The sequence below is a fragment of the Phyllostomus hastatus genome, unplaced genomic scaffold, assembly GCF_019186645.2.
Source record: "Phyllostomus hastatus isolate PE091 unplaced genomic scaffold, TTU_PhHast_1.1 phas_contig_210, whole genome shotgun sequence".
NCBI lineage: Eukaryota > Metazoa > Chordata > Mammalia > Chiroptera > Phyllostomidae > Phyllostomus > Phyllostomus hastatus.
The window spans coordinates 11,455,787-11,475,252 of record NW_025333737.1 but is presented as its reverse complement, the minus strand read 5'-3'; the positions used below and the strand labels follow the sequence as shown (position 1 = coordinate 11,475,252).

The window sequence follows — 19,466 nt, the reverse complement described above, 5'->3', positions numbered from 1 at the left end:
CACTCACAGAAAACCCCAGAGAATGTTTCTCGAAGAACTGACTCCTTCCTCTTTGCACTTCACTGGCACCTTGTAGCTTCTGAGTACGCCGTCTGCTATCTTGCATTATTAGACTAGTTTGTCTGTATATCTTCCTCTGTAAGACTGCACATCTGGGCTGGGACAGGGCTGGGGGCACAAGGCACCTAAGATGCCCTCACATGACCCTGACCAGTGCGAGTTGCCTCCTGACCTGTCGTGTCCCGGGCACCTCAATGGCCCACCCTGTCCCAGCACCACTGGGAGCCCTGTGAGGGTCACAACAATGTCTCACTCACCTCTATGTTCTATAAAATGGCAAAAGGTGATAAACCTCTGTCTTTCAAACCTTTAACACGTCATGACACACAGAGAAATGTCTGGTGTGTGTTCGGTCCACTGAGGTGAGTGGATGAGGCTACTCATGGCCGGTGGTGACTGGTCTGGGGGCCTCGAGGCCGAGGTCTGGCCTGGCCACTCTGGGGGCTGTGTGGTGCCCGGGCACAACTGTGCCTCCTTCATGACACCCTAGGAGGGGGCAGTGCTGCATTTCACACCTGCATTTGATTCTATTAATCATTGACCCCAGAGAGGGGGTGTCAACCTCGGCTGCATTAGAACCACTAGGAACGGTTTAAGAGGCTGATGCCCAGACCCCTCCCTTTGCAACTGAACCGAAACCTGGGGTGGAGGCCAGCCTTTGCACTTTGTAGACTCGCCAGGAGACTCTGAAACGTTGCAGGGCCTGAGAACCACTGTCCTCAACTGGTGTTTCAATTACTGCTTGAATACAACTACTTGTACAACTGCTTCTTGAATCTGCAAGTGCAGTCTACTCCCTTGAGGACTTTGTTAACATCAGAATCTGATTCAGAAAATCAGAGGGGGGCTGAGAGTTTGTATTTCTAACAAGCTCCTCAATGATGCAAGGATGCTGCCCAGACCACCCATGGAGCAGCAGGGACTTTTCTGTGGTGTGGGTGGGTGGGGAGAAATGCTGACTTCTCGGAGATTAGGCAGAGAGAGTCATGTCCCTGCAACTCCCAACCAGGACCCCCATGGAGGGGCCGATGGGCCCTTCCCATTGCTGTCAGGTCCAGGGCTCACACAGCTGTGGTCGTGAAGGGCTGGGTGGAGCCAGGGCCACATCACTTACTCTGGGTGCAGTCACACGCCCCAAGCAAGGCTTTCTCGTCCTGGCTGTAATCTGTGGAGGAGACGGGCAGTAAGAACGTTCAGCTGTGTCTAGCAGGGCCAACAACCTGGGGCCCTGGATTCTGGCCCAGGCATTAGAGGGGCCCTGTGAGGCAACCTGGGGCCCTTCCTTGCCCATTCAATAGGGGGGCTCCTGGAGCCTTGGCTGGCTGCCATCTCTCGCCTTGCTTCATCTCAGGTCCCAGGCTCACTAGCCCTTCAGTGGACACTCCAGCAGCACCTGGTTGGGAGCCTGATGCTGGCTGTTTCTCTGTCGCTTAGACTGTCACAGTGCTTGACTGCACAGACTGGGAGACGGCAGGCCTGTGTTTGAATCCCAGGTCCACTACTGGCCTTGGCCAAGTTGTTTAACCTCCGAGTCTCCGTTTTCCCATCAGTAAAGTGGCAACGATAATGTGCACGCCATAAGCTCACTGTGTAAGACAGTTGCCTGGCTGAAAAAAGCACTTGTGAGATGCTGGTGATCACCTTGCCTTATGTGGATGGACATCTCCTTATGGGCTGTGATAAGACTGTGGTTGTCAGAACTCTTTCAAAGGGAAGCGGTCAACGTCTATAGTTCTTTCTTCCTCCCTTCCTTTCTCCCTTTCTCTCTCTTTCCCTTCCCTTCCTGTTTCTTTTCCTTTTCTTTTCCTTTATCAGGAGTCAGAGTCAACCCTTTACTATTTCACCCCAGAGCCCAGGTGGTTTACCCAGCCTTTCAGGGGACAGCCAATCCATCCTGTGTGATCCTGGGGGACCTCACCTGCACTGATAGTGGGAAGGTGGCTCATGTCCTGGAGGAGTTTGCTGACGACGGGACTGGACCGGGGGTACAGCCCGTGGCGGTTGATTCCCAGGTGGAACTGGACCCAGCTGGCCTCGGGTCGGAACTGCAGCGGGGGGTCCAGGGAAGTAAGGTTCAGCTGCTGTCTGTATATCTTGTGTCGTCTGAAAGAGCAGGAGAGGTTTCTATTTTTTTAACTGGAGGAACATGAATGCAAAGACCTGCCAAGATACCTTGTCTGGACTCATTCATTCAACAAGAGCATTAAGCACCTACTGTGTGTGGCAAAACAGCTACATGGCCCTCGGAGAGCTTACAATCTAGGCAGTGAACAAGCTAACAATTAATCCAATACCATACACAATACAAAATACCTAATACAAATTGTGACAAATATTGTGCAGGAAAAGGGCAGATGTTTAAAAGTAGAATTAGGGACCTCATATAATCTGGGATCTCAGGAAGTGATCCTGAGTGTCTTTGTGCATTTTCCCATTAGAAAAGTCTCTATCTTTTCAAAAAATTATATTTTATTGATTATGCTATTACAGTTGTCTGGATTTCGCCCCCCCACCCTCCACCCAGCATCCCCATTCCCTCAGGCAATCCTCACACCATTGTTCAGGTCCATGGGTCATGCATATAAGCTCCTTGGCTACTCCATTTCCTGTACAGTACTTTACATCCCCATTGCTGTTCTGTAACTACCTATTTGTACTTCTTAATCCCCTCACCTCTTCACCATTCCCCTACATCCACCTCCTATCTGACAACCATCAAAATGCTCTCTGTATCCATGATTCTGTCTCTGTTCTTGATGGCTTAGTTTGTTTTTTAGATTCAATTGTTGATAGAGTTGTATTTTTTTTGCCATTTTATTGTTCATAGTTTTGATCTTCTTTTCTTACATAAATCTCTAACATTTCATATAATAATGGTTTGGTGATGGTGAAATCCTTTAGTTTTCTTGTCTGGGGAGCCCTTTATCTGCCCTTCAATTCTAAATGGTGTTTCCTGGGTAGAGCGATCTTGGCTGTAGTTCCGTGCTTTTCATGACTTTAAATATTTCTTGCCAATCCCTTCTAGCAAAGTTTCTTTTGAGAAATCAGCTGACAGTCTTATGGGAACTTCCTTGTAGGTAACTAACTTCTTTCCTCTTGCTGCTTTTAAGGTTCTCTCTTTATCTTTAACCTTTAGCATTTTAATTATAATGTGTCTTGGAGTGGGCCTCTTTGCATCCATCTTGTTTGGGACTTTCTGTGCTTCCTGGACTTGTATGTCTATTTCCTTCACCAAGTTAGGGACATTTCCTTTCATTATTTTTTCAAATAGATTTCCAATTTCTTGCTCTTTCTCTTTTCCTTCTGGCACCTCTATGGTGTAAATGTTGGACCTCTTGAAGTTGTCCCAGAGGCTGCATACACTATCCTCATTGTTTTTGGATTCTCTTTTCTTCTTGTCATTCTGATGGGTTGTTTTTTACTTCCTTATGTTCCATATCATTGATCTGATTCTTGACTTCATCCACTCTGATGTTGTTTCCCTGTAAATTACTCTTTATTTCAATGAGTGTATCCTTCATTTCTGACTGGATCTCTTTTATGCTGTTGAGGTCCTCACTAAGTTCCTTAAGCATCCTTATAACCAGTGTTTTGAATTCTGCATCTGATAGATTGCTTATCTCCATTTTTTTTTACCTCTTTTTCTGGCATTTTGATCTGTTCTTTCATTTGGGCCATGTTTCTTTGTCTCCTCACTTTGGCATCCTTCCTGTGTTTGTTTCTATGTATTAGGTAGAGCTGCTATGACTCTATGTGTTGGTAGTGTGTCCTAATGTAGTACGTGCCCTGTAGGGTCCAGTAGAACAGCCTCCCCTATCACCCAAGCTGGGTACTCAAGGTGTGACCTTTGTGTGGGCTGAGTACATCCTCCTCTTGTAGTTGAGCCTTGGTTGCTGTTGGCAGGTCAATGGGAGGGATTTACCCAGGCCAGTCAGCTGCAAGGGTTGGATGTAACCACTGACCACCAACATCTGCCCTCTGTGGAGGATCAGCTGTGGGTTCGTGGTGCTCTGTCATGGTCTGTAGCTGTCAACTGGGTACACTGGCCTTGGGGTTCCCAGGTGGTGCAGGCCAAGGTCAGCCCCCACCTGTGTTTTGCCCAGGGCCACCCGGCCTGAGCTATAAAGCAATCTGAGATGGCTGCTACTTGTGCTGGGCTTGGAGGTTCCCACGTGAAGCCAAGCTGTGAATCTGGGCTGACTGCTGCTAGTGCTGGGCCAGGGACTCACTGAGGTCAGCTGTTGCTTGTTAGAAAGGATTTAAGAAGTTGTGAAGTGGGAGCCCGAGACCAGCCATTCATATGGAAGAGCAGCTTGGGTGGGCCCATAAGTTGGGTGGGGTGGAGTCTCTGGGGATCTCCAAGTCAGGTCAGTGTTAGCCAGTTTGATAGAGTCTCAGATATGGCACCAGCAAGGCGGCTCTGTGTGGGGAGGGTTTAGGAAAGGGACAATGGCCTCTGTTTGCCTTGATGTCCGACTCTTCAGTTTCACCCTGTATACCACTGATGCCTTTCAAGCTGCTACCCCAGTGCTGGAGCTCAGAGGGAGTGAGTCTGGGTAGGTGAGTCCATGTGTGGGTTCTTTAAGAGGAACTGCTTGGGGCTCCAGAAGTTTCTTCCACTGATTCAATCCCCGCTGGTTTGCTACCAAAAGTTGTGGGGACTTATGTTCCTGGCAGTGGAACTCTGGGTTGGGGGGCCCAGTGTAGGGCTGGGACTCCTTGCTCCTGAGGTATCCCTCTTGAATTTTTATCTACCACACATGGGTGAAGGACCAGCCTGTTCCACGTCTGTGCCTTTCCTACCAGTCTGAATGGATGTGGTTTCTTTAATTCTGTAGTTGTCAGACTTCCATTAAACTCGATTTCTGATGGTTCTGAGTGATGGCTGTTCTATATTTTAGTTGTAATTTTGATGTGGTTGTGTGAAGAGGTGAGCCATGTCTGCCTACACTGCCATCTTGACTGGAATGAAAATGTCTGTATCTTCTATTTCCCAATATTTTCTGAACTAAGGAGTCAGGAGATAGGGGAGCAAAGCTAACTTGTGAGAATGAAAAAATAGAAGGTATGGATCCTTAAGTAGAGCTAGAAGCCGAGTTAGACTAATTAATGTGCTATATAGGAAAAGAAGAATTAATTATCCACTTACTGTTTGTCCCGCCCAGGAGCCGTTTCCACCAGGGGAAAAAGAAAAGAGTAAAAAGCAATGTCGCTGCCATTGAGTGACGTGGAGTCTAGCTTGGGAGACAAGTTGCACGTCTCTGACATGATCAGAGCAACATATAAGGCAGTTGTAAATCGATGGCTAGACCTGTGGTTTGGACGAAAACACCTTAACGTGTTTGAGAAAGGAAAGATAGTTCTATGACAAGACAGGCAGAAGAAGACCACAGTGGAAGAAGGTGGACTTCAGCTGGGTTCTGTGGGTGGTGTCTGCAGGGAGGAGGAGATGTGGAGGGTGCTCGTGGACAGGGGACAATCTGAGCGCTAGGAGAGGCAGGCCAGGGCAGGTGTATCTGAGGATTAGAGAGCAAGGCTGAATAAATGCATGGTTGAGGGCAAGACGGAAGCCACCTGACTAGACAGAAGGGAAACGAGCGTGATGCCCTCTGGCTGGGTAAAGCCGACGATGGCGACAGGGCTTGGGTGTCCCTGTACATCCTCACTTCTCACACTGGGACACCACCCCCCCCAGTCCCCCCACCCCGCCGAGGTCTGGGATGGAGCAGACAACAAACCAAACTTGGCCGATATACCTGGGGTGTTTGATTTTCTTATTGGTCGACAGTTTTTAAAATTACCTTTCTATTAAACAGACATGTTATGGGGAAGAAAGCAAAATACGTGATCATTTTTAAGATAAAACCCTAATTCTCAAAGAAAATTTCACTTGGTCACCTCAGGCTCCAAGTCCAAGAATCCAGACCCTCAGGGGTGGAGGGTGTTTTTTACCCTGCACTGCCCCTAGTGGAGGGGCATGGGAAGTGCTGAATATCGACTTGGCCCCTATGGTCTTCCCACTGGGGGTGGGGGGAGGTTTGAATTATTGACATAATTATTTCAAGTGACACATTTTAAAGTGCTTCAGACCTAGGGCTTTATGAAAATCCAGGGAAAGGGCAAATGGTTGACCAGGTCAATAGGCCTCCTGCCAGATTAAAAGACAAACAATATTAACACGTCTTTTTATTTGAAAAAAACAGTCTGCCAGGCTCTAGTTCCCAAGGCTACTTCCAGGCTAAAGCTCTGTGATTGCTGGACTCTCTGGGGAGTCTGATGGAAGGAATGCACAGTCCCGAGCTAAGTTCGTCATCCTGAACTGGGACAACACAGAAAATCAGGAGAAAGAGAAACAATTATTCTGGGGAAGAGGGTGGGGAGGGGTGGAGTTTCCTTAAGTGGAGCTGGTAGTCCATGGGTTCCAGCTACTGCAGCAGCTGGGGTTACAGCATCCAAATAAAAAAACAAGTGTGGCAAACTGGGTGTCCCTTCTGGATAAGAACCAAGTGCTCTTTAAGCGTCCCATGTCTACTGTTAGGTGCAGACATGCGGCTCTCTGGTGTGCTATTCGGCCCTTCCCAGAGCCGGTCACTACCTGGGGAGAGGGTGGGAGAGGGAAGGAAGGGTGTCCCAGCATCCTTCCCCCTTCTGCTGCGTTTCACACTGCACTGGTTTGGAGTGGCGGCGTCACCCCCCACCCTGCACAGCCCACACGCCAAGGCGGCGACGGAGCCCGGCCATCACACCTGCCCCTTGGGTTCCAGTCAGGACCCTGAAGTTTGTTCCCATGTCACAATTATTAAAAAAATTTTCCCATAAACAAACAAAACCACTTCCTAATCCCCTGTGAGTCAATAGGATCGACGCTTTTTCAATAACTGCTGTTATCACTCAGGGCCTTCTGAGCCCCTTGCTTCATGTCCAGACTGAATTAGAGTTCTTAGTTCATTTGTTCATCTTCTGGACAACCCCACTCTTTTTCTTAGGCTGTTTCTAAGTCTTCAGTGCACGTGACCGCAGTCCTCACCTGCGGGACTCCTTCAAGGGCCATCTTGAACGCCCCCATCTCCAGCAGGAGCACTTACTGCCTCTCCCAAATAAAGAATAAACAGCACAAAAGCAGAAGGCAAGACCTGTTTGTGTGACAGCGATGACAATGACAAAATTCCACTCCTGCTGAATGAGGTGAGCAGACACGAATAAGCATTGAGAAGCTGAGCGGGAACTAATCAGAAGTGCAGCAGTAGAAATGGACACAGACTTTTGTGTCACCAAGGCCTGTCCTGCCTCTTCCCAGAACGACCTTGGGGCTGGGGCCAGGTGCCATTGCCACACACACGATCTCATATGACCTGCCAGCCACCGCACCTGATACACACGCTTATGCCCAATTTGCAGATGAGAAGACCGAGGACAGGGCATGGCCTTCAGAGAAGTACTTTAACCCCTCTGAGCCTCAGTTTACCTATTGTGGAAAATGGGGATACTGACAGCTGCCTCATTGTGTTGTAGGAATTAAGTGTAGTAACATCCAGCCGCAGAGCGGGTGTCCAATAATGGTGGCTCTCTGCATTATTAGTGTTTATGAAGACCAGAGACCCGGTGGAGGATAGGTTTTCAGTGGGTAACCAGAAACAACCAGTTTTTCATGCCAGAGCAAATCCCTCTGGAACACCCCAGAAGCAAGGGCACAACACCTACGTCATGCTGCTGTGTTAGACGCCACCACTGCTGTGCCTTGGCCTGTCTGCAATGTCCGGGATCATCCAGGAATGGGACCTGGAATCCTGCTGAAGCTTGTCTGCGGTCTCTCCATGCACAAACTAAGCACGAACTGTCCTTTGAATGTTCAGGCAGGCCTGGCCTTGGGAGCATCTGCTGGCCTGGGGCGGGGTGAGGAGCCTGGAGCTGGGCACTTCAGCTGCTCCTGGTGGGCTGAGTGGGGGCCTGGGTTTTCTTCCTGGGATGTGGGGAGCTGAGAGTGTGTGGAGGGGGACAACCTGTGCCCCAGTCCCTTCTGGGATCCCGAGGGCAGAGCCACTGGGGTGCAGTGTTAATCAGCCAGGTGCTACAGGTAAGCCTGGCAAGGAAGTGGGGCAGCTGGACTCAGAGGGTTCCAGGAGGACCGGGTCCCCATGAGCCTAGTCACTGGAACTTACAGCACTGGTCTGAAAGCACTCTGTTCTAGAGAAAATTTAAAGTGCATTATAGTAAACTTCTGTGGGAATGGGCTCTTGAATGAAATCTGTACATCTGTTCGAGCCACCTGTCTGTTTTTATAGTCTTTCTCTTGACATTCATTTCAGAAGGAATATTTCTCGGAGTCGTTTTTATCACGGTGGCGATGAGTCTGGAAAGTTCCTCCTCTGTGATGTCTTCTCCCTCCTGTGACCAAGAAGGGTTAGTAGGGGACTGTTGCTTAAGCAGTTGGGGAGACCATTTTACAGAAACAAAGTACAAAACTACAAATACAAAATTAGGCATGAGAATGACTATTTAGACTGAGAGAAGATGTCAACAAGTTACTAGTGCCTTGAAGATTTCGGTCACTCTCTTCCAAGATTTCATACTCCTGTGGAAATACCCCGCCTACGCTCCCCGCCAGCTTCCCTCCCCACCCGACAGCACTCTGCACCCGCAGGGCAGGCAGAGACCCTGGGCTGAAGCGTTCGCAGTTTCATGGGAAATATGCCTGTGAATCATGCATTTCACAACCTGGAAATGCCTACCGAGTCCCCCATATGCCACTTTCAGGCCCTTTATTTTAGGGAAGTCAGAGGCTTTATCTCCTGGACCTTCTTGGTTCTCCTAGCTAGTGCCTGAGTATGAGGACGTCAGAACAGCAGCCCTGCGTGGACGTGACTGAGGCCGACAAGGATATGGGCTTTTGGAAATGCCTTTTCTGTTCACCATTCGGATGGACTTGATTTCTGACACCAAGCCCTGAGCTCCTGCTGGTGGCATGCGCTCACTACATACTTCTGTGGAACGGCCAGCTCTCCCCCAAATGCACCTTCACAGACTGGTTCACTCACCGTCAGAATCCTGTGGCTCATCATGAACAGGCCACAGAATGCTGACGAAGTCTCCCTGCCACTCTATCCCATGAGCTCAAAGGGCATGTCTCCGATGTCGTCCCTTTCTGTTCATCTGCCTCCTCATCCATTTTTACATCTGTGCCCTGGAGGCTGAGGGCAGCCCATGGCAGCTGTGAGGCAACGTTAGGGAGCCAGAGCTGAAGCCATCTGGCAGACATCACAGTGAGTTCCCTAATTGCTCCTCATTTCACTTCCCCAGATAGAAATAGAGTCACCCTCTGCCTCCTCACACTGCAGCTCTGGGCCGAGGCTCCCCTCTGACTTCCCAGGTTCCATTCCCTCGCCCCCACCCCAGGGAGAGGGACCTGACAGCCCAGAAATGCAACCAGGATGCTCACTCCTGGCAGGGAGAGCTCTACCGTAGACAGCGGTCAGACACTTGGAGGGTATCACAGAAGACGTTAGCTATGTGCAGCTGGGGACCTGGGGATAAAGTGACCCAAAATGTGATCATTTCTTTTCATGGTCTTAGCAAAGTGGCTACACTTGCCTTTTGCAGACTTGGTTCATTCTGGATGACCTAACAGAATGAACTGGATGCCCATCGCAAGCTGGGAGGGACATTCCAGGACCTGGGACTATGATCTCAGTGAGACACCTGCTTCTCTATCTCCAAAACAACTTCCAGACCAATTGCTGAAGATGTGAGTGGAATGGACACCCTGAAGAAGAAGGCAAGAATGATCCCTGGCCGAAGGGATCCCCAGAGTCAAGGCAGGGCACTAGCAGATGCCTCCTAGCTGGGCCAAGTTGCCCAGATTCTATTCCGGGGCATAGAGCTGAGCACAAGAAATGACTAACGAACATCGCTGGTTGCACGCACATAAATTTGGAAAGAGCTGCAAATCACAGGCCCTCTTGGAGAGTCACAGTTACATAATGGCAGTAAGGGCTCTGAGAAGTCCCACAGTCAGAGAGCATTTGTCAGCTTCCTTTCCATAGCACTTGTGGGTGTACCTTAGATTCTGCGTCGCACGCAGTACTTTTGGGAAACACCAAACATTAACACTGGACTGAGAGTCCCCTCAACTGAGCGCTGGTGTGAGGATCCACAGAGTACGGGTCCCAGGGCTGCAAATTGTTTCCCCTCCCAGGACAGCTGCCTCGCTAGTGTAGACCAGAGGTTCTCAAGTTGGGGCAGCTTCGCCCCTCAGGGGTCACAGTATTGAGAGACAATTTTGTGTCATAGTCAATGCAGGGAGTGCTCAGCGATGCTGTTGAACATCCTCCAATGCAAGGGAGAGCCCAGCGCAACAGAAAGGTATCTGGCCCAGGTGTCAGTAGTGCTGAAGCTGAGAAACCTGAGACTGATGAGCGAATAAAGCACTTATTGCTCTGAGAGTGACCTGGAAATGGCTATGATGGATTCTGGACTCTGCAACTTAATGGTTTCCATAGATAGCACGAGAGCCCTCCTCGGGCCTCCTAAGCTTTCTCTACCTTCAGCGCAGCAAAAACTGGAAAGGCGGCTTAACTGTTTAAAACAACAAATGTGCGTCACACTCGCTTGTCATCAGACCAACCTGACAAGCATATTGATAAAATGCAAACATGTGTTAATTGCAAATAATGTGATATCGATCCACTTAATGTCATAATTTTGGTTCTTTTCAATTCTCCAACTGTGAGCATCAAGATAAACATGTTTCACATGTGCACATGCCCACATTACACCACACCACACACATCACACATGCACACACATTACACACACCACACATATACACACACACGCCGCACACATACATACATATTGCACACACACCACACATACACACATACTCTGTCAGCAAATGACACTGGCGAATATGTGTCCTCTTTCTGACATACCATTTTCCCGAGTGTAGAAAACAGCAGCACTCAGGGTGGATAAGGAGGAGCTTTACAAATCCCGCCAAGGGTCCCTTAATAATCAAGGGTTTACCAGAATATACATATTTTTAGAAGCGCTTGAACTTTGCCTTGCTGCCTGTCATGCAGGTATGCACATTTGAAGGAGATCTGCGTGTAGAGGGATCGGAGTGCATGGGGTTGCGACAGGGGGTTGGGCTGGGGCACATATTTTCATGGTTTTTAGGCCCATTTCCTGGTGGCCCACCCGCAGATTAAATTCTTTCAGGTCCTTGGCCTGTGAGTTACTGCTAATTTGCATGGCATGATTTCCCCCTCTGATTTACAAACTGAATGATTGCAGATCTTGGCCCGTTTTCCTCCTCAGCCTGAGCAGTCAGCCACGGGGCGGGATGATTTACTGAGACATTAATGGCTGTTTTGTTCTTATGGAATTTCACAAACCCCTGTGCTAAGAAGGTAGCAGGTGTCTGTGTCTTGCTGCCTCAGAGGGTGTTTATGATCCCACACCGAGCAGATGTTTAGACGGGGTACCCTGCTCCTTCTTTGGCTTTGTTTTTTTATTCGTGGAAAGCCAACATGCTAGACAGGGGTTTGACAGACAGTAGGATGCGGCTATAGAAGCTCAGACTTTGGGGGAAGCAAGCAGATCCTCCAAGGTTAGGAGCGGAAAGGTGGTTGAGGGTCGTGTGTCTGTCCTGGAGGTGAGCCAGGGTGGCGGGCAGTGGCTGTTTATTGTGCAAATAACCCTAATCCTGAGCCTGAGGTTGGCATGGAAACAACAACGCCACCCCCTGCATGAGGCCAGGTGATGGAATGCGGAGAGAGGGTCCTCTTGGGTTGTTTTTCTACCTAACACCCTAAAGACATCCCCCCAGCACTAGGGAATTTGGGGGAAGGAGCTCCGGTGACGAATGAGATTGAATTTCCACCCTGCCTCACAGAAAAGGGGGTTAAGTGCCACTTGGTTTAATTTTAGAAAAAATAATCAATGTGATGTTTCTTTCACATCACTTGAGTTTGTGGAGTGAAGTCAGGTCCTGCTAGAGTAACAATTTAATCCTGAAATCTTAGTGGCTTAACACAACCAAGTCTTCTCTCATTCGTGCTATCTGTCAAACGAAGGTCAGTGGGGATTCTGCTGAGTGACTCAGGGATCCAGCTTGATGGACACGCCAGACTCCCAGAGTGTGGCCTTCACAGTCATCAGGGCAAGAAAAGGAAGACACTGGTTGAGTACCGGCTCTTAAATGCTTTGGCCAGGAAGTGAGGTAGGTCACTTCAATACACACCCTTGACTAGAGCTAGTCACGTGGCCCCGCCCTGCAGCGGCGTGCTGGGACACGTGGAATTTGGTGCCTCTGCCACAGCCTCGTGGTACTTATTTAATGTAGGATGCGTCTTTTTATTTAATGTGATTAATAACTTGTGTTTGTGTAGAGCTCATTACAGATGTCCTTGGGGGATTCTTTCCATGTGTTATCTTACTGGAGTCCCCTCCAGCCCTGTGAATAGATCATCCCTCAGATCCACAGGGGAGGAAATGAAGGTCCACACAGCGGAGGTGACCACATAATGAGTGAAAAGGAGGAACTAACAGCCAGAGTTTCCAACCTGGGTCTTTTCTGCTTTTCCACAGAGGCTGCTGAGAACATGATGCTTTGTCAAAGATTTATTTAGACTACTGATGGAAACTCCTTGAAGGTCAGGGTGGTGGTGCCATGACTATACCAAGATGACAGTGCAATTTTGCCAAATGGGCTGATTTCCCAACCCAGACTCATTTCCCTTCTGGTTGAAATACAATCACTTCCTGCCCTCGGAACTGCTTTCATGCTATGTTGCAAGAGACCACTTGTGTTCACTCTGGGCTAACTGAGTCCCAACCCCGTCCTGACCTCACAGAGTCACTGCTCTGGCCTAGCGGTTGAGTACGACCTATCCGGACAGTGGCCCGAGGGTCCAGATTTGGACTACTATAGGAGGAATGTGAAGAGAGACAAGAGAGCCAGTTTTCACCTTTTGACCTCAAAAATCATCTCTGGAAGAAGGGGGAGCTAAAAGTCTATCCATAAACAGACTAAAAAGAGAATAAATGAAGAGCTAAGCACTCGGCCCCAGGAGCGGACTGAGGCTGTGTTGTCTGAGAGTCAGGGAGGCGGAGGAGGCTTGACGAGGAGGCCAGAGGCTTTCGGAAGCTGGGAGGACCACCCCGGGAGGAGGGGGCCTGTTTCAGAGGCAGTTTTGCCTCTGTGAGTCTGCTCAGGCTGCCATAACAAAAACCACAGGCTGAGTGGCTTAAACGACAGGCATTTGTTTCTCATAGCATTGGAGTCTGGAAGTTCAAGATCAAGGTATTGGCAGCACTGAAGCCTCTCTCTTTGGCGTGCAGATGGCTGCCTTCTCACTCTGTCCTCAGACGGCATACGCGTCTCTGTTGTCTCTCCTTCTTCTTATAAGGACACCACCCTTATGACCTCATTTAATTTTAATTACCTCTCTAAAAATCCTATCTCCAAATATAGGCACATCCTGAGGTGTGCTGTGGGTTACACTTTCAATGTTTAAATTTTGTGGGAACACAATTCAGTCCATCACAGCTTTGTTAGATCCGTGAAGGGTATATTAGATTTCTTTCTCATTGACATACGGGAAGGGCTCCTACCACTAACAGCTGCCTGTCCACGGCCCAACAACTCACCGACATACAGAAGCTCCCTGAGCCTTTGCTTATAGAATAGTACTAAGTTGTATAGACCTCTTCCATAGCCACAATAGCGGAAACTCCCCAAATGGCTTTGATCTATTCTGGTCAATAACATGGCAGAAATGACATTTAGGAGGTTCTGGCTAGGACCTCAAGGGGCTGTGCACACTTCCACTCTCTCTTTGTAACCTGCTGCCGCCATGTGAACACGACTGATTAGCCAAATGGGGGATGAGAGGCCATGTGGACCTGAGGTCATAGTCTCAGTCAAGGTCTGGACATGGAACCCCATGGGAGGGAGTGCATCCTGGATCAGCAGAGCTCAGGCAGCAGCTGACCACAGATGCCTCAGTGAGCCCATCAGAGACCAGAAGAACCACTCAGCTGAGCCCAGCCCAAATTGCTGGCCTGCAGAATCGTGAGCTAAGTAAATGGTTCTTGTTTTAGGTCACTATGTTTTGAAGTGATTTGTTAGGCAGAAAATGTAAACTGTACTCAGGGTCTAAAAGATGTTCTCTTGTGTGCAAGGGGCCAGAAGCATGGATAGAGCCATGGCGGCGGGGAGCTGGTGCTTGTCCGAGAGTGCACCACACTCTCGTTGGTGATAACGGCTGGGGATGGGGGCCACGGGAGAAGGGGACTTGGGTTGTAGGCACATGAAGCCTATTCTATTTCTACACATTCCAAATTAGTGGGGTTTCTTTTTGGAGAAGCAGAACCTTCTTTTCAAAAGAAATCCTACACAGAATCCCCAATGTGTGTAAAATAGTACAATTTTTAAATTATGTCTACAAATCAAATTTAGATGACCAAATATGCAAAATTATTTTAAAAAGCTAATCAGTAAGAACAAGAGAGATAACAGGATTTTGAACTCAAGTATTCAAAACTAGGGGTCAGGGAACACAGGAAGAGTCTTGTTTTTGCACCCAATTAATTCCTGCACATTATTTTGGTAGCAGAGTGTACGCAATCCTGACCAGCACACATCAGTGGCTGGGGCTGGAGATGGTTTTTAACAGCTCACCTTGCCATCCCAGGATAATCCTCAATTGAACAAAGGCAGAAGGAGGAGAAGCCATCTGTCCCCACACGATACGCGTGGCAGGCTCAATGTGCTACCACGTGCATATCACAACCCAGAGAGAGTGTTCTCATCAGAACTGCCTGAAGGTACACTTTTTCAGGATGAAATGTAATCAGCCATTTGCACAACCCACGAAGTGCCTCCCAGAACCCTGTGAGTCCACGAAGCACACTTGGAAAATGTCCCCTATTTCCACTCCGACAGCCTCTGAAAAGAAATTCCGGTTGAAGACGTGCACAGCTTGAAAAACAGAGCATTAGAAGGCTTCAGGGGCCATGGAGTCTCCCTCTTAATTTCAAAAGGAGAAACAGGGTCCGCAAGAAGGAAAGTGCTGCCCTCGGGATTGGAACGTAGGCCTCTGGGCTCCAAGAGTCATCTCGTTTCAGGAGAAAGAGACGTGAGGTGAGCCCGTGAATGACCTGGGTTTACGTTACTGTCTTCTTTAGACTCTCACAGAGGGAGTAAAGTTGATTTAAGAGAAAGCCCCCAATAGGATAAAAATCTAAATGGTTGGTTTTAAAAATCTACACTTTAGAAATTCGTTATGAATGAACTTGTTTTTAAAAGGTCTTATTAAAACTCCAGAACAGTAGCTATTGGAGTCAGATACTGTGGCAGGCTATAAGTTGAAAAGCTTCCAAGCAGGTCACAGCAGTTCTGGGCACCCACCCAGGTTTTGGGGAAACTGCTGTTCCCCACACTGATCCACGTGGCTGAGTGGAGAACTGAATGGTGAGCTTCTAATGCCTGCACTTCCCTGGTGTCAGTGATTACTGATCCACTTCAAAGCCGGGCCAATCATAGCCTTCTATAGCCCGGCTGTGTTCCCACACATGGCCTATCAGCATCTTTGTAAAGGGTCTTTCTTCCGGGAAATTGGAGAAGCCCTTTGATCGCCTTGGTCCCAGGGCTGCTGGTATTTGGAACCATAGGAGGGATTAAGACAGACAGATAAACTGTGGAGGAGAGTAGAGACAGCTGCCCTGACTGAGTGTTGGTTTCTTGAGTCTCTACATTTCCTTCCTGCTTATGTTAGTTTGAGTTGGGTTTTGTCACATGAAACCAAACTATCCTGATGATGTAGACAATGCTTTGCAAAAATAATGAGAATAAACATATGCACAGAGAGCAAAATTTAAGGAAAATATAGACCTCATTACTTGAATTAAGTGAGATCCAATGTCCCCATTTAAAAAAACAACCCTACAATGAAACATCGGGGCTTGAGTTGCTTATGGGATAGTGGTTCGTCAATCTGACTTTGTCTAGTATCTCTAAATGCTCAGAGGAGCACAGAATGTGTAAATAAGCAGCTACTGGTTGTGCATAATTCTTTTTTAAAAAATGTATTTATTTTTAGAGAGGGAAGGGAGGGAGATAGACAAAGAGAGAGAAACATCAATGTGCGGTTGCTGGGGGTCATGGACTGCAACCCAGGCATGTACCCTGACTGGGAATCGAACCTGCAACACTTTGGTTTGCAGCCCACATTCAATCCACTGGGCTACGCCAACCAGGGCTTTCATAATTCTTAACTCAGTGAAAAAAACGAGCTGAGTTGGGTGTGCAGACAAATACACCTTCCCTATGGGATTTGTAACTATTCAGCCACGGAAGAAAGTGAGCCAGAGATATGAAAATCCCATTTGAGTGAAACTGAGACCCCCATGGGACACTTGAACTGGCCAGGAGAGACCCTTTGTCTCTCCCTGTGGACTCCATTTTGGTCCGCATCATCATTATATTGACTCATGACACCCTGAACTTGACCCAGGCATTGACTGCTGAAGGCAAGTTTCTTACAGGAGAGTTGCATTTGACTTCCCAGGCTAAACTGCTGATTTTTTTTTTCTGCCAGGAGAGCTCTTTTATAACCCATCAACCTTGCCCAAGTTTTTGAAAATCCCATCCCTTCCCAGGTCACCTTGTATTTTACAGTCCAGCTTCTCCGTCCACGTGTCCCTGTGCCAAAGCTCCCTAAGGTTTCTCTTTTACTTTCCATTTTTTGCTGAATTTTATTACAGGTTCCTGGTTTTGTGGGAACTACAGAACTCTACTATTTTCTATTTCCTGTGGCTCCCCAAATTTATGTGGTTTATTACTAGTGAACCCAATAAAATAGGCCATTTGCTGCCTCTTAACTTTGCCTCTTGCTCAAGCCAAGTTCTGTTGGCTGTCTCCAGGCCTTGGCCTCAAGGTCAGGCTCTAGGGAGGGCTGCCAGCCACTGCGAGGCACTCCGACTCAGTTCTGTCCTGATTTCACATTTCCACCACAGGACATCCTGCTGGGTGACAGGCCACGGAAAGGACTGAACCTCCACAGCCCTCCCCCGCCCTGCACCCCATTCTATGGTTTTCATTAGATTCTTACATGTGTGCCTGCTTGTTATAACAGGTACACAGACGCTCCCTGCCTGGTGATTTCTGCTCCACCACCACTGTGGCTCTTTAGAAAGCTCTCCCCATTCGGCTTTCAGCCGTCTGCAAGCTGGCTTCAGCAGAAGCCTCCAGCTTAATGAATAATCCCAAGGAAAACACAGGCCAGCACCTGCCCCCCGGGCAGGGCAGGGAGTGCTTTGGTGAAGTCAGGGTCTTTGTGTTGCTCACTTTTCTTCAACACAAGCCCTCTGGCTGCTCTTTTTCTGAAAGCCCAGGGAAGCCTACGAAATTTCCTCTTGTTGGCAAACAGCACCTTCTCAACTTTCCTTTGGGGCATTCTTCTTCTTCTTCCTTTTTTTTTTTTAAATTGATTTTATTCAGACTACTGCAATGGGGAGAGAACTCCAGACCCAAATTTTAGAATGTCTCAGGAAGGTGGTTTCGCCTCACATGTTCATAGGGAGCAATAGACAAGTTACAGGTGGGGTGATTTTATAGAGGAATTGTTTTTGTGCAAGGCTTTTGCTATAGGAGATAACAGACCATGGGCTGACAGCTACCCCCTGTGCCCCAAATCCTGACGTCATCTGTTCCCAATTATTTGTTCCACAGATACTTGCTTTGTCTCTCCCCAGTGGGACGGCTCGAAACAGATGTGTCAGTACGACCACATGCAAGCTGGGGGCTTTTCATGCGAGGAGCAAGTGGCTATTTATTGTCACCTGAGGCTCCAGGCAGCTGCTATGAAGCTGGACAGTGCATGGTCATAAAAAGCAATATGGTATTTTATGGAGAGGGTGCGTCCACCAGGGAGGGGTGGAGGTAGTCGGAAAAGCCTTTCCAGAAGAGGAAAAGTGAGGGCCTGTGGACACCAGAGGATGCCTGGTGGTGGAGCCGCTGGTTAGAGCATGGATTCTGGAGCCAGACGCTCTGGGTACAAAGCCTGCCTGTGGTTTGCTTGCTGCCTGACATTAGAAGGCCAATTATATAACCTCCTCCCTAGTTTTCTCTATAAAATGAAGTAAACAGCAGTACTGTATTTGTTTTCTATTGCTGTGTAACAACGCACCGCAAACCTAGTGGCTTAAAACAACACCCACATATTAGCTCACAGAGTTTGTGGGTCAGAACTTCTCATGTGCCTAGGTTCTCTGCGCAGGGCTGAAGGCTGAAGGGAAGCTGTCAGCTGGGTTGAGTTTTCATCGGGAGTCTTGGGGGTGGGGGGGTGGAAGTCTGCTCATCTCTATTGTTCGCAGAATTCATTTCCTTGTCATTGTAGTACTGAGGTCCCTGTTTCCTGGCTCACCACCCTTGCCAATGTGCCCCTTCTGTCTTCAAGTCAGCAAATCTTTATCATACTTTGAATCTTTCACTTCCTCTTCTCCCGCCAGCAGGAGGAAACTCTGCTTTTAAAGGGCTCCTGTGACCAGACCAAGCACGCCTGGATAATGCCCCCACCTCCAGGTCAGCTGCCCTTTGTGGCAGTATCTGGATCAGCATTTGATTGGATGCTCAGGAGACCAACTTGGAATGCTGTCTACCACACACACCTGCTTGTAGGGCAGTTGTGAGGCCCAGTTAGCCAGTGTAGGTCAAGTACTTAGCACATTTCTGGTATGTTTCAAGTAGAGATTTGTATGCAAAGAATTAGCCAGTTGAGTTCCCAGGACTGATGAGAATCTGGCTGGGGTGAAAGGAGAGGGTAAGGGGTTGGAAACAATGGGACAGCTGAAGGGCTTGGCTGAGGGGCTTCATTTCGATATATCTGGAAATAGGAAGTGCCTGTCCCTCTGGGGTGAACAGCATGATACCCTCTGTGGTTTTGCTGTGGTGATGGCAGTGAGGATGGGCTTCAGAACGATGGACAAGGGGCTTCTGGACTGGCTGCCTCAGAGACCATCTGCTCAGAGACTTTGATTTTCAGAAGAGTAAAGACGTTCCCTCCAGCTATAAGTCCGGGGACTCAGAAACCACTAAAACAGCAGCGTTTCCCAAACCGGCCAATAAAGATCTGACTGGGGGAAGTGGGAAAGAGGAGGAGAAATTCCCACTCCCTCTGCTAACCACACACAGGTCGTGGTTGAGGTCCATCTGAAACTGAAGAAGGCCATTTCCTTCCTCAGCCTGGTGTCCCTGGCAGAAGAATCAGACAATGGACCAAGACCCCGCTGACCCTGGGGAAAGGCTGACCCCTGAGTAACATCTGGGCTTTGATCCGCTCTGTGGGTTGAACTGCCTGCTCCCAATAAATCTATGTTCCGAATGGTCTGGGGCCAGCATGAGA

General features: G+C 48.5%; 1 protein-coding gene across 1 annotated transcript in view; it reads right to left on the bottom strand.

Moving 5' to 3' along the window:
• FAM20A (FAM20A golgi associated secretory pathway pseudokinase) overlaps window positions 1-19,466 on the bottom strand; it is a 31,386-nt gene that overhangs the window by 7,234 nt on the left and 4,686 nt on the right. The window contains exons 2-3 of the mRNA XM_045836631.1: window positions 1,979-2,163; window positions 1,175-1,225 (exon numbers count right to left, since the gene is read on the bottom strand). Of these exons, the coding sequence (XP_045692587.1) occupies window positions 1,175-1,225; window positions 1,979-2,163 (236 nt within the window). The remainder of the gene's footprint in view (window positions 1-1,174; window positions 1,226-1,978; window positions 2,164-19,466) is intronic.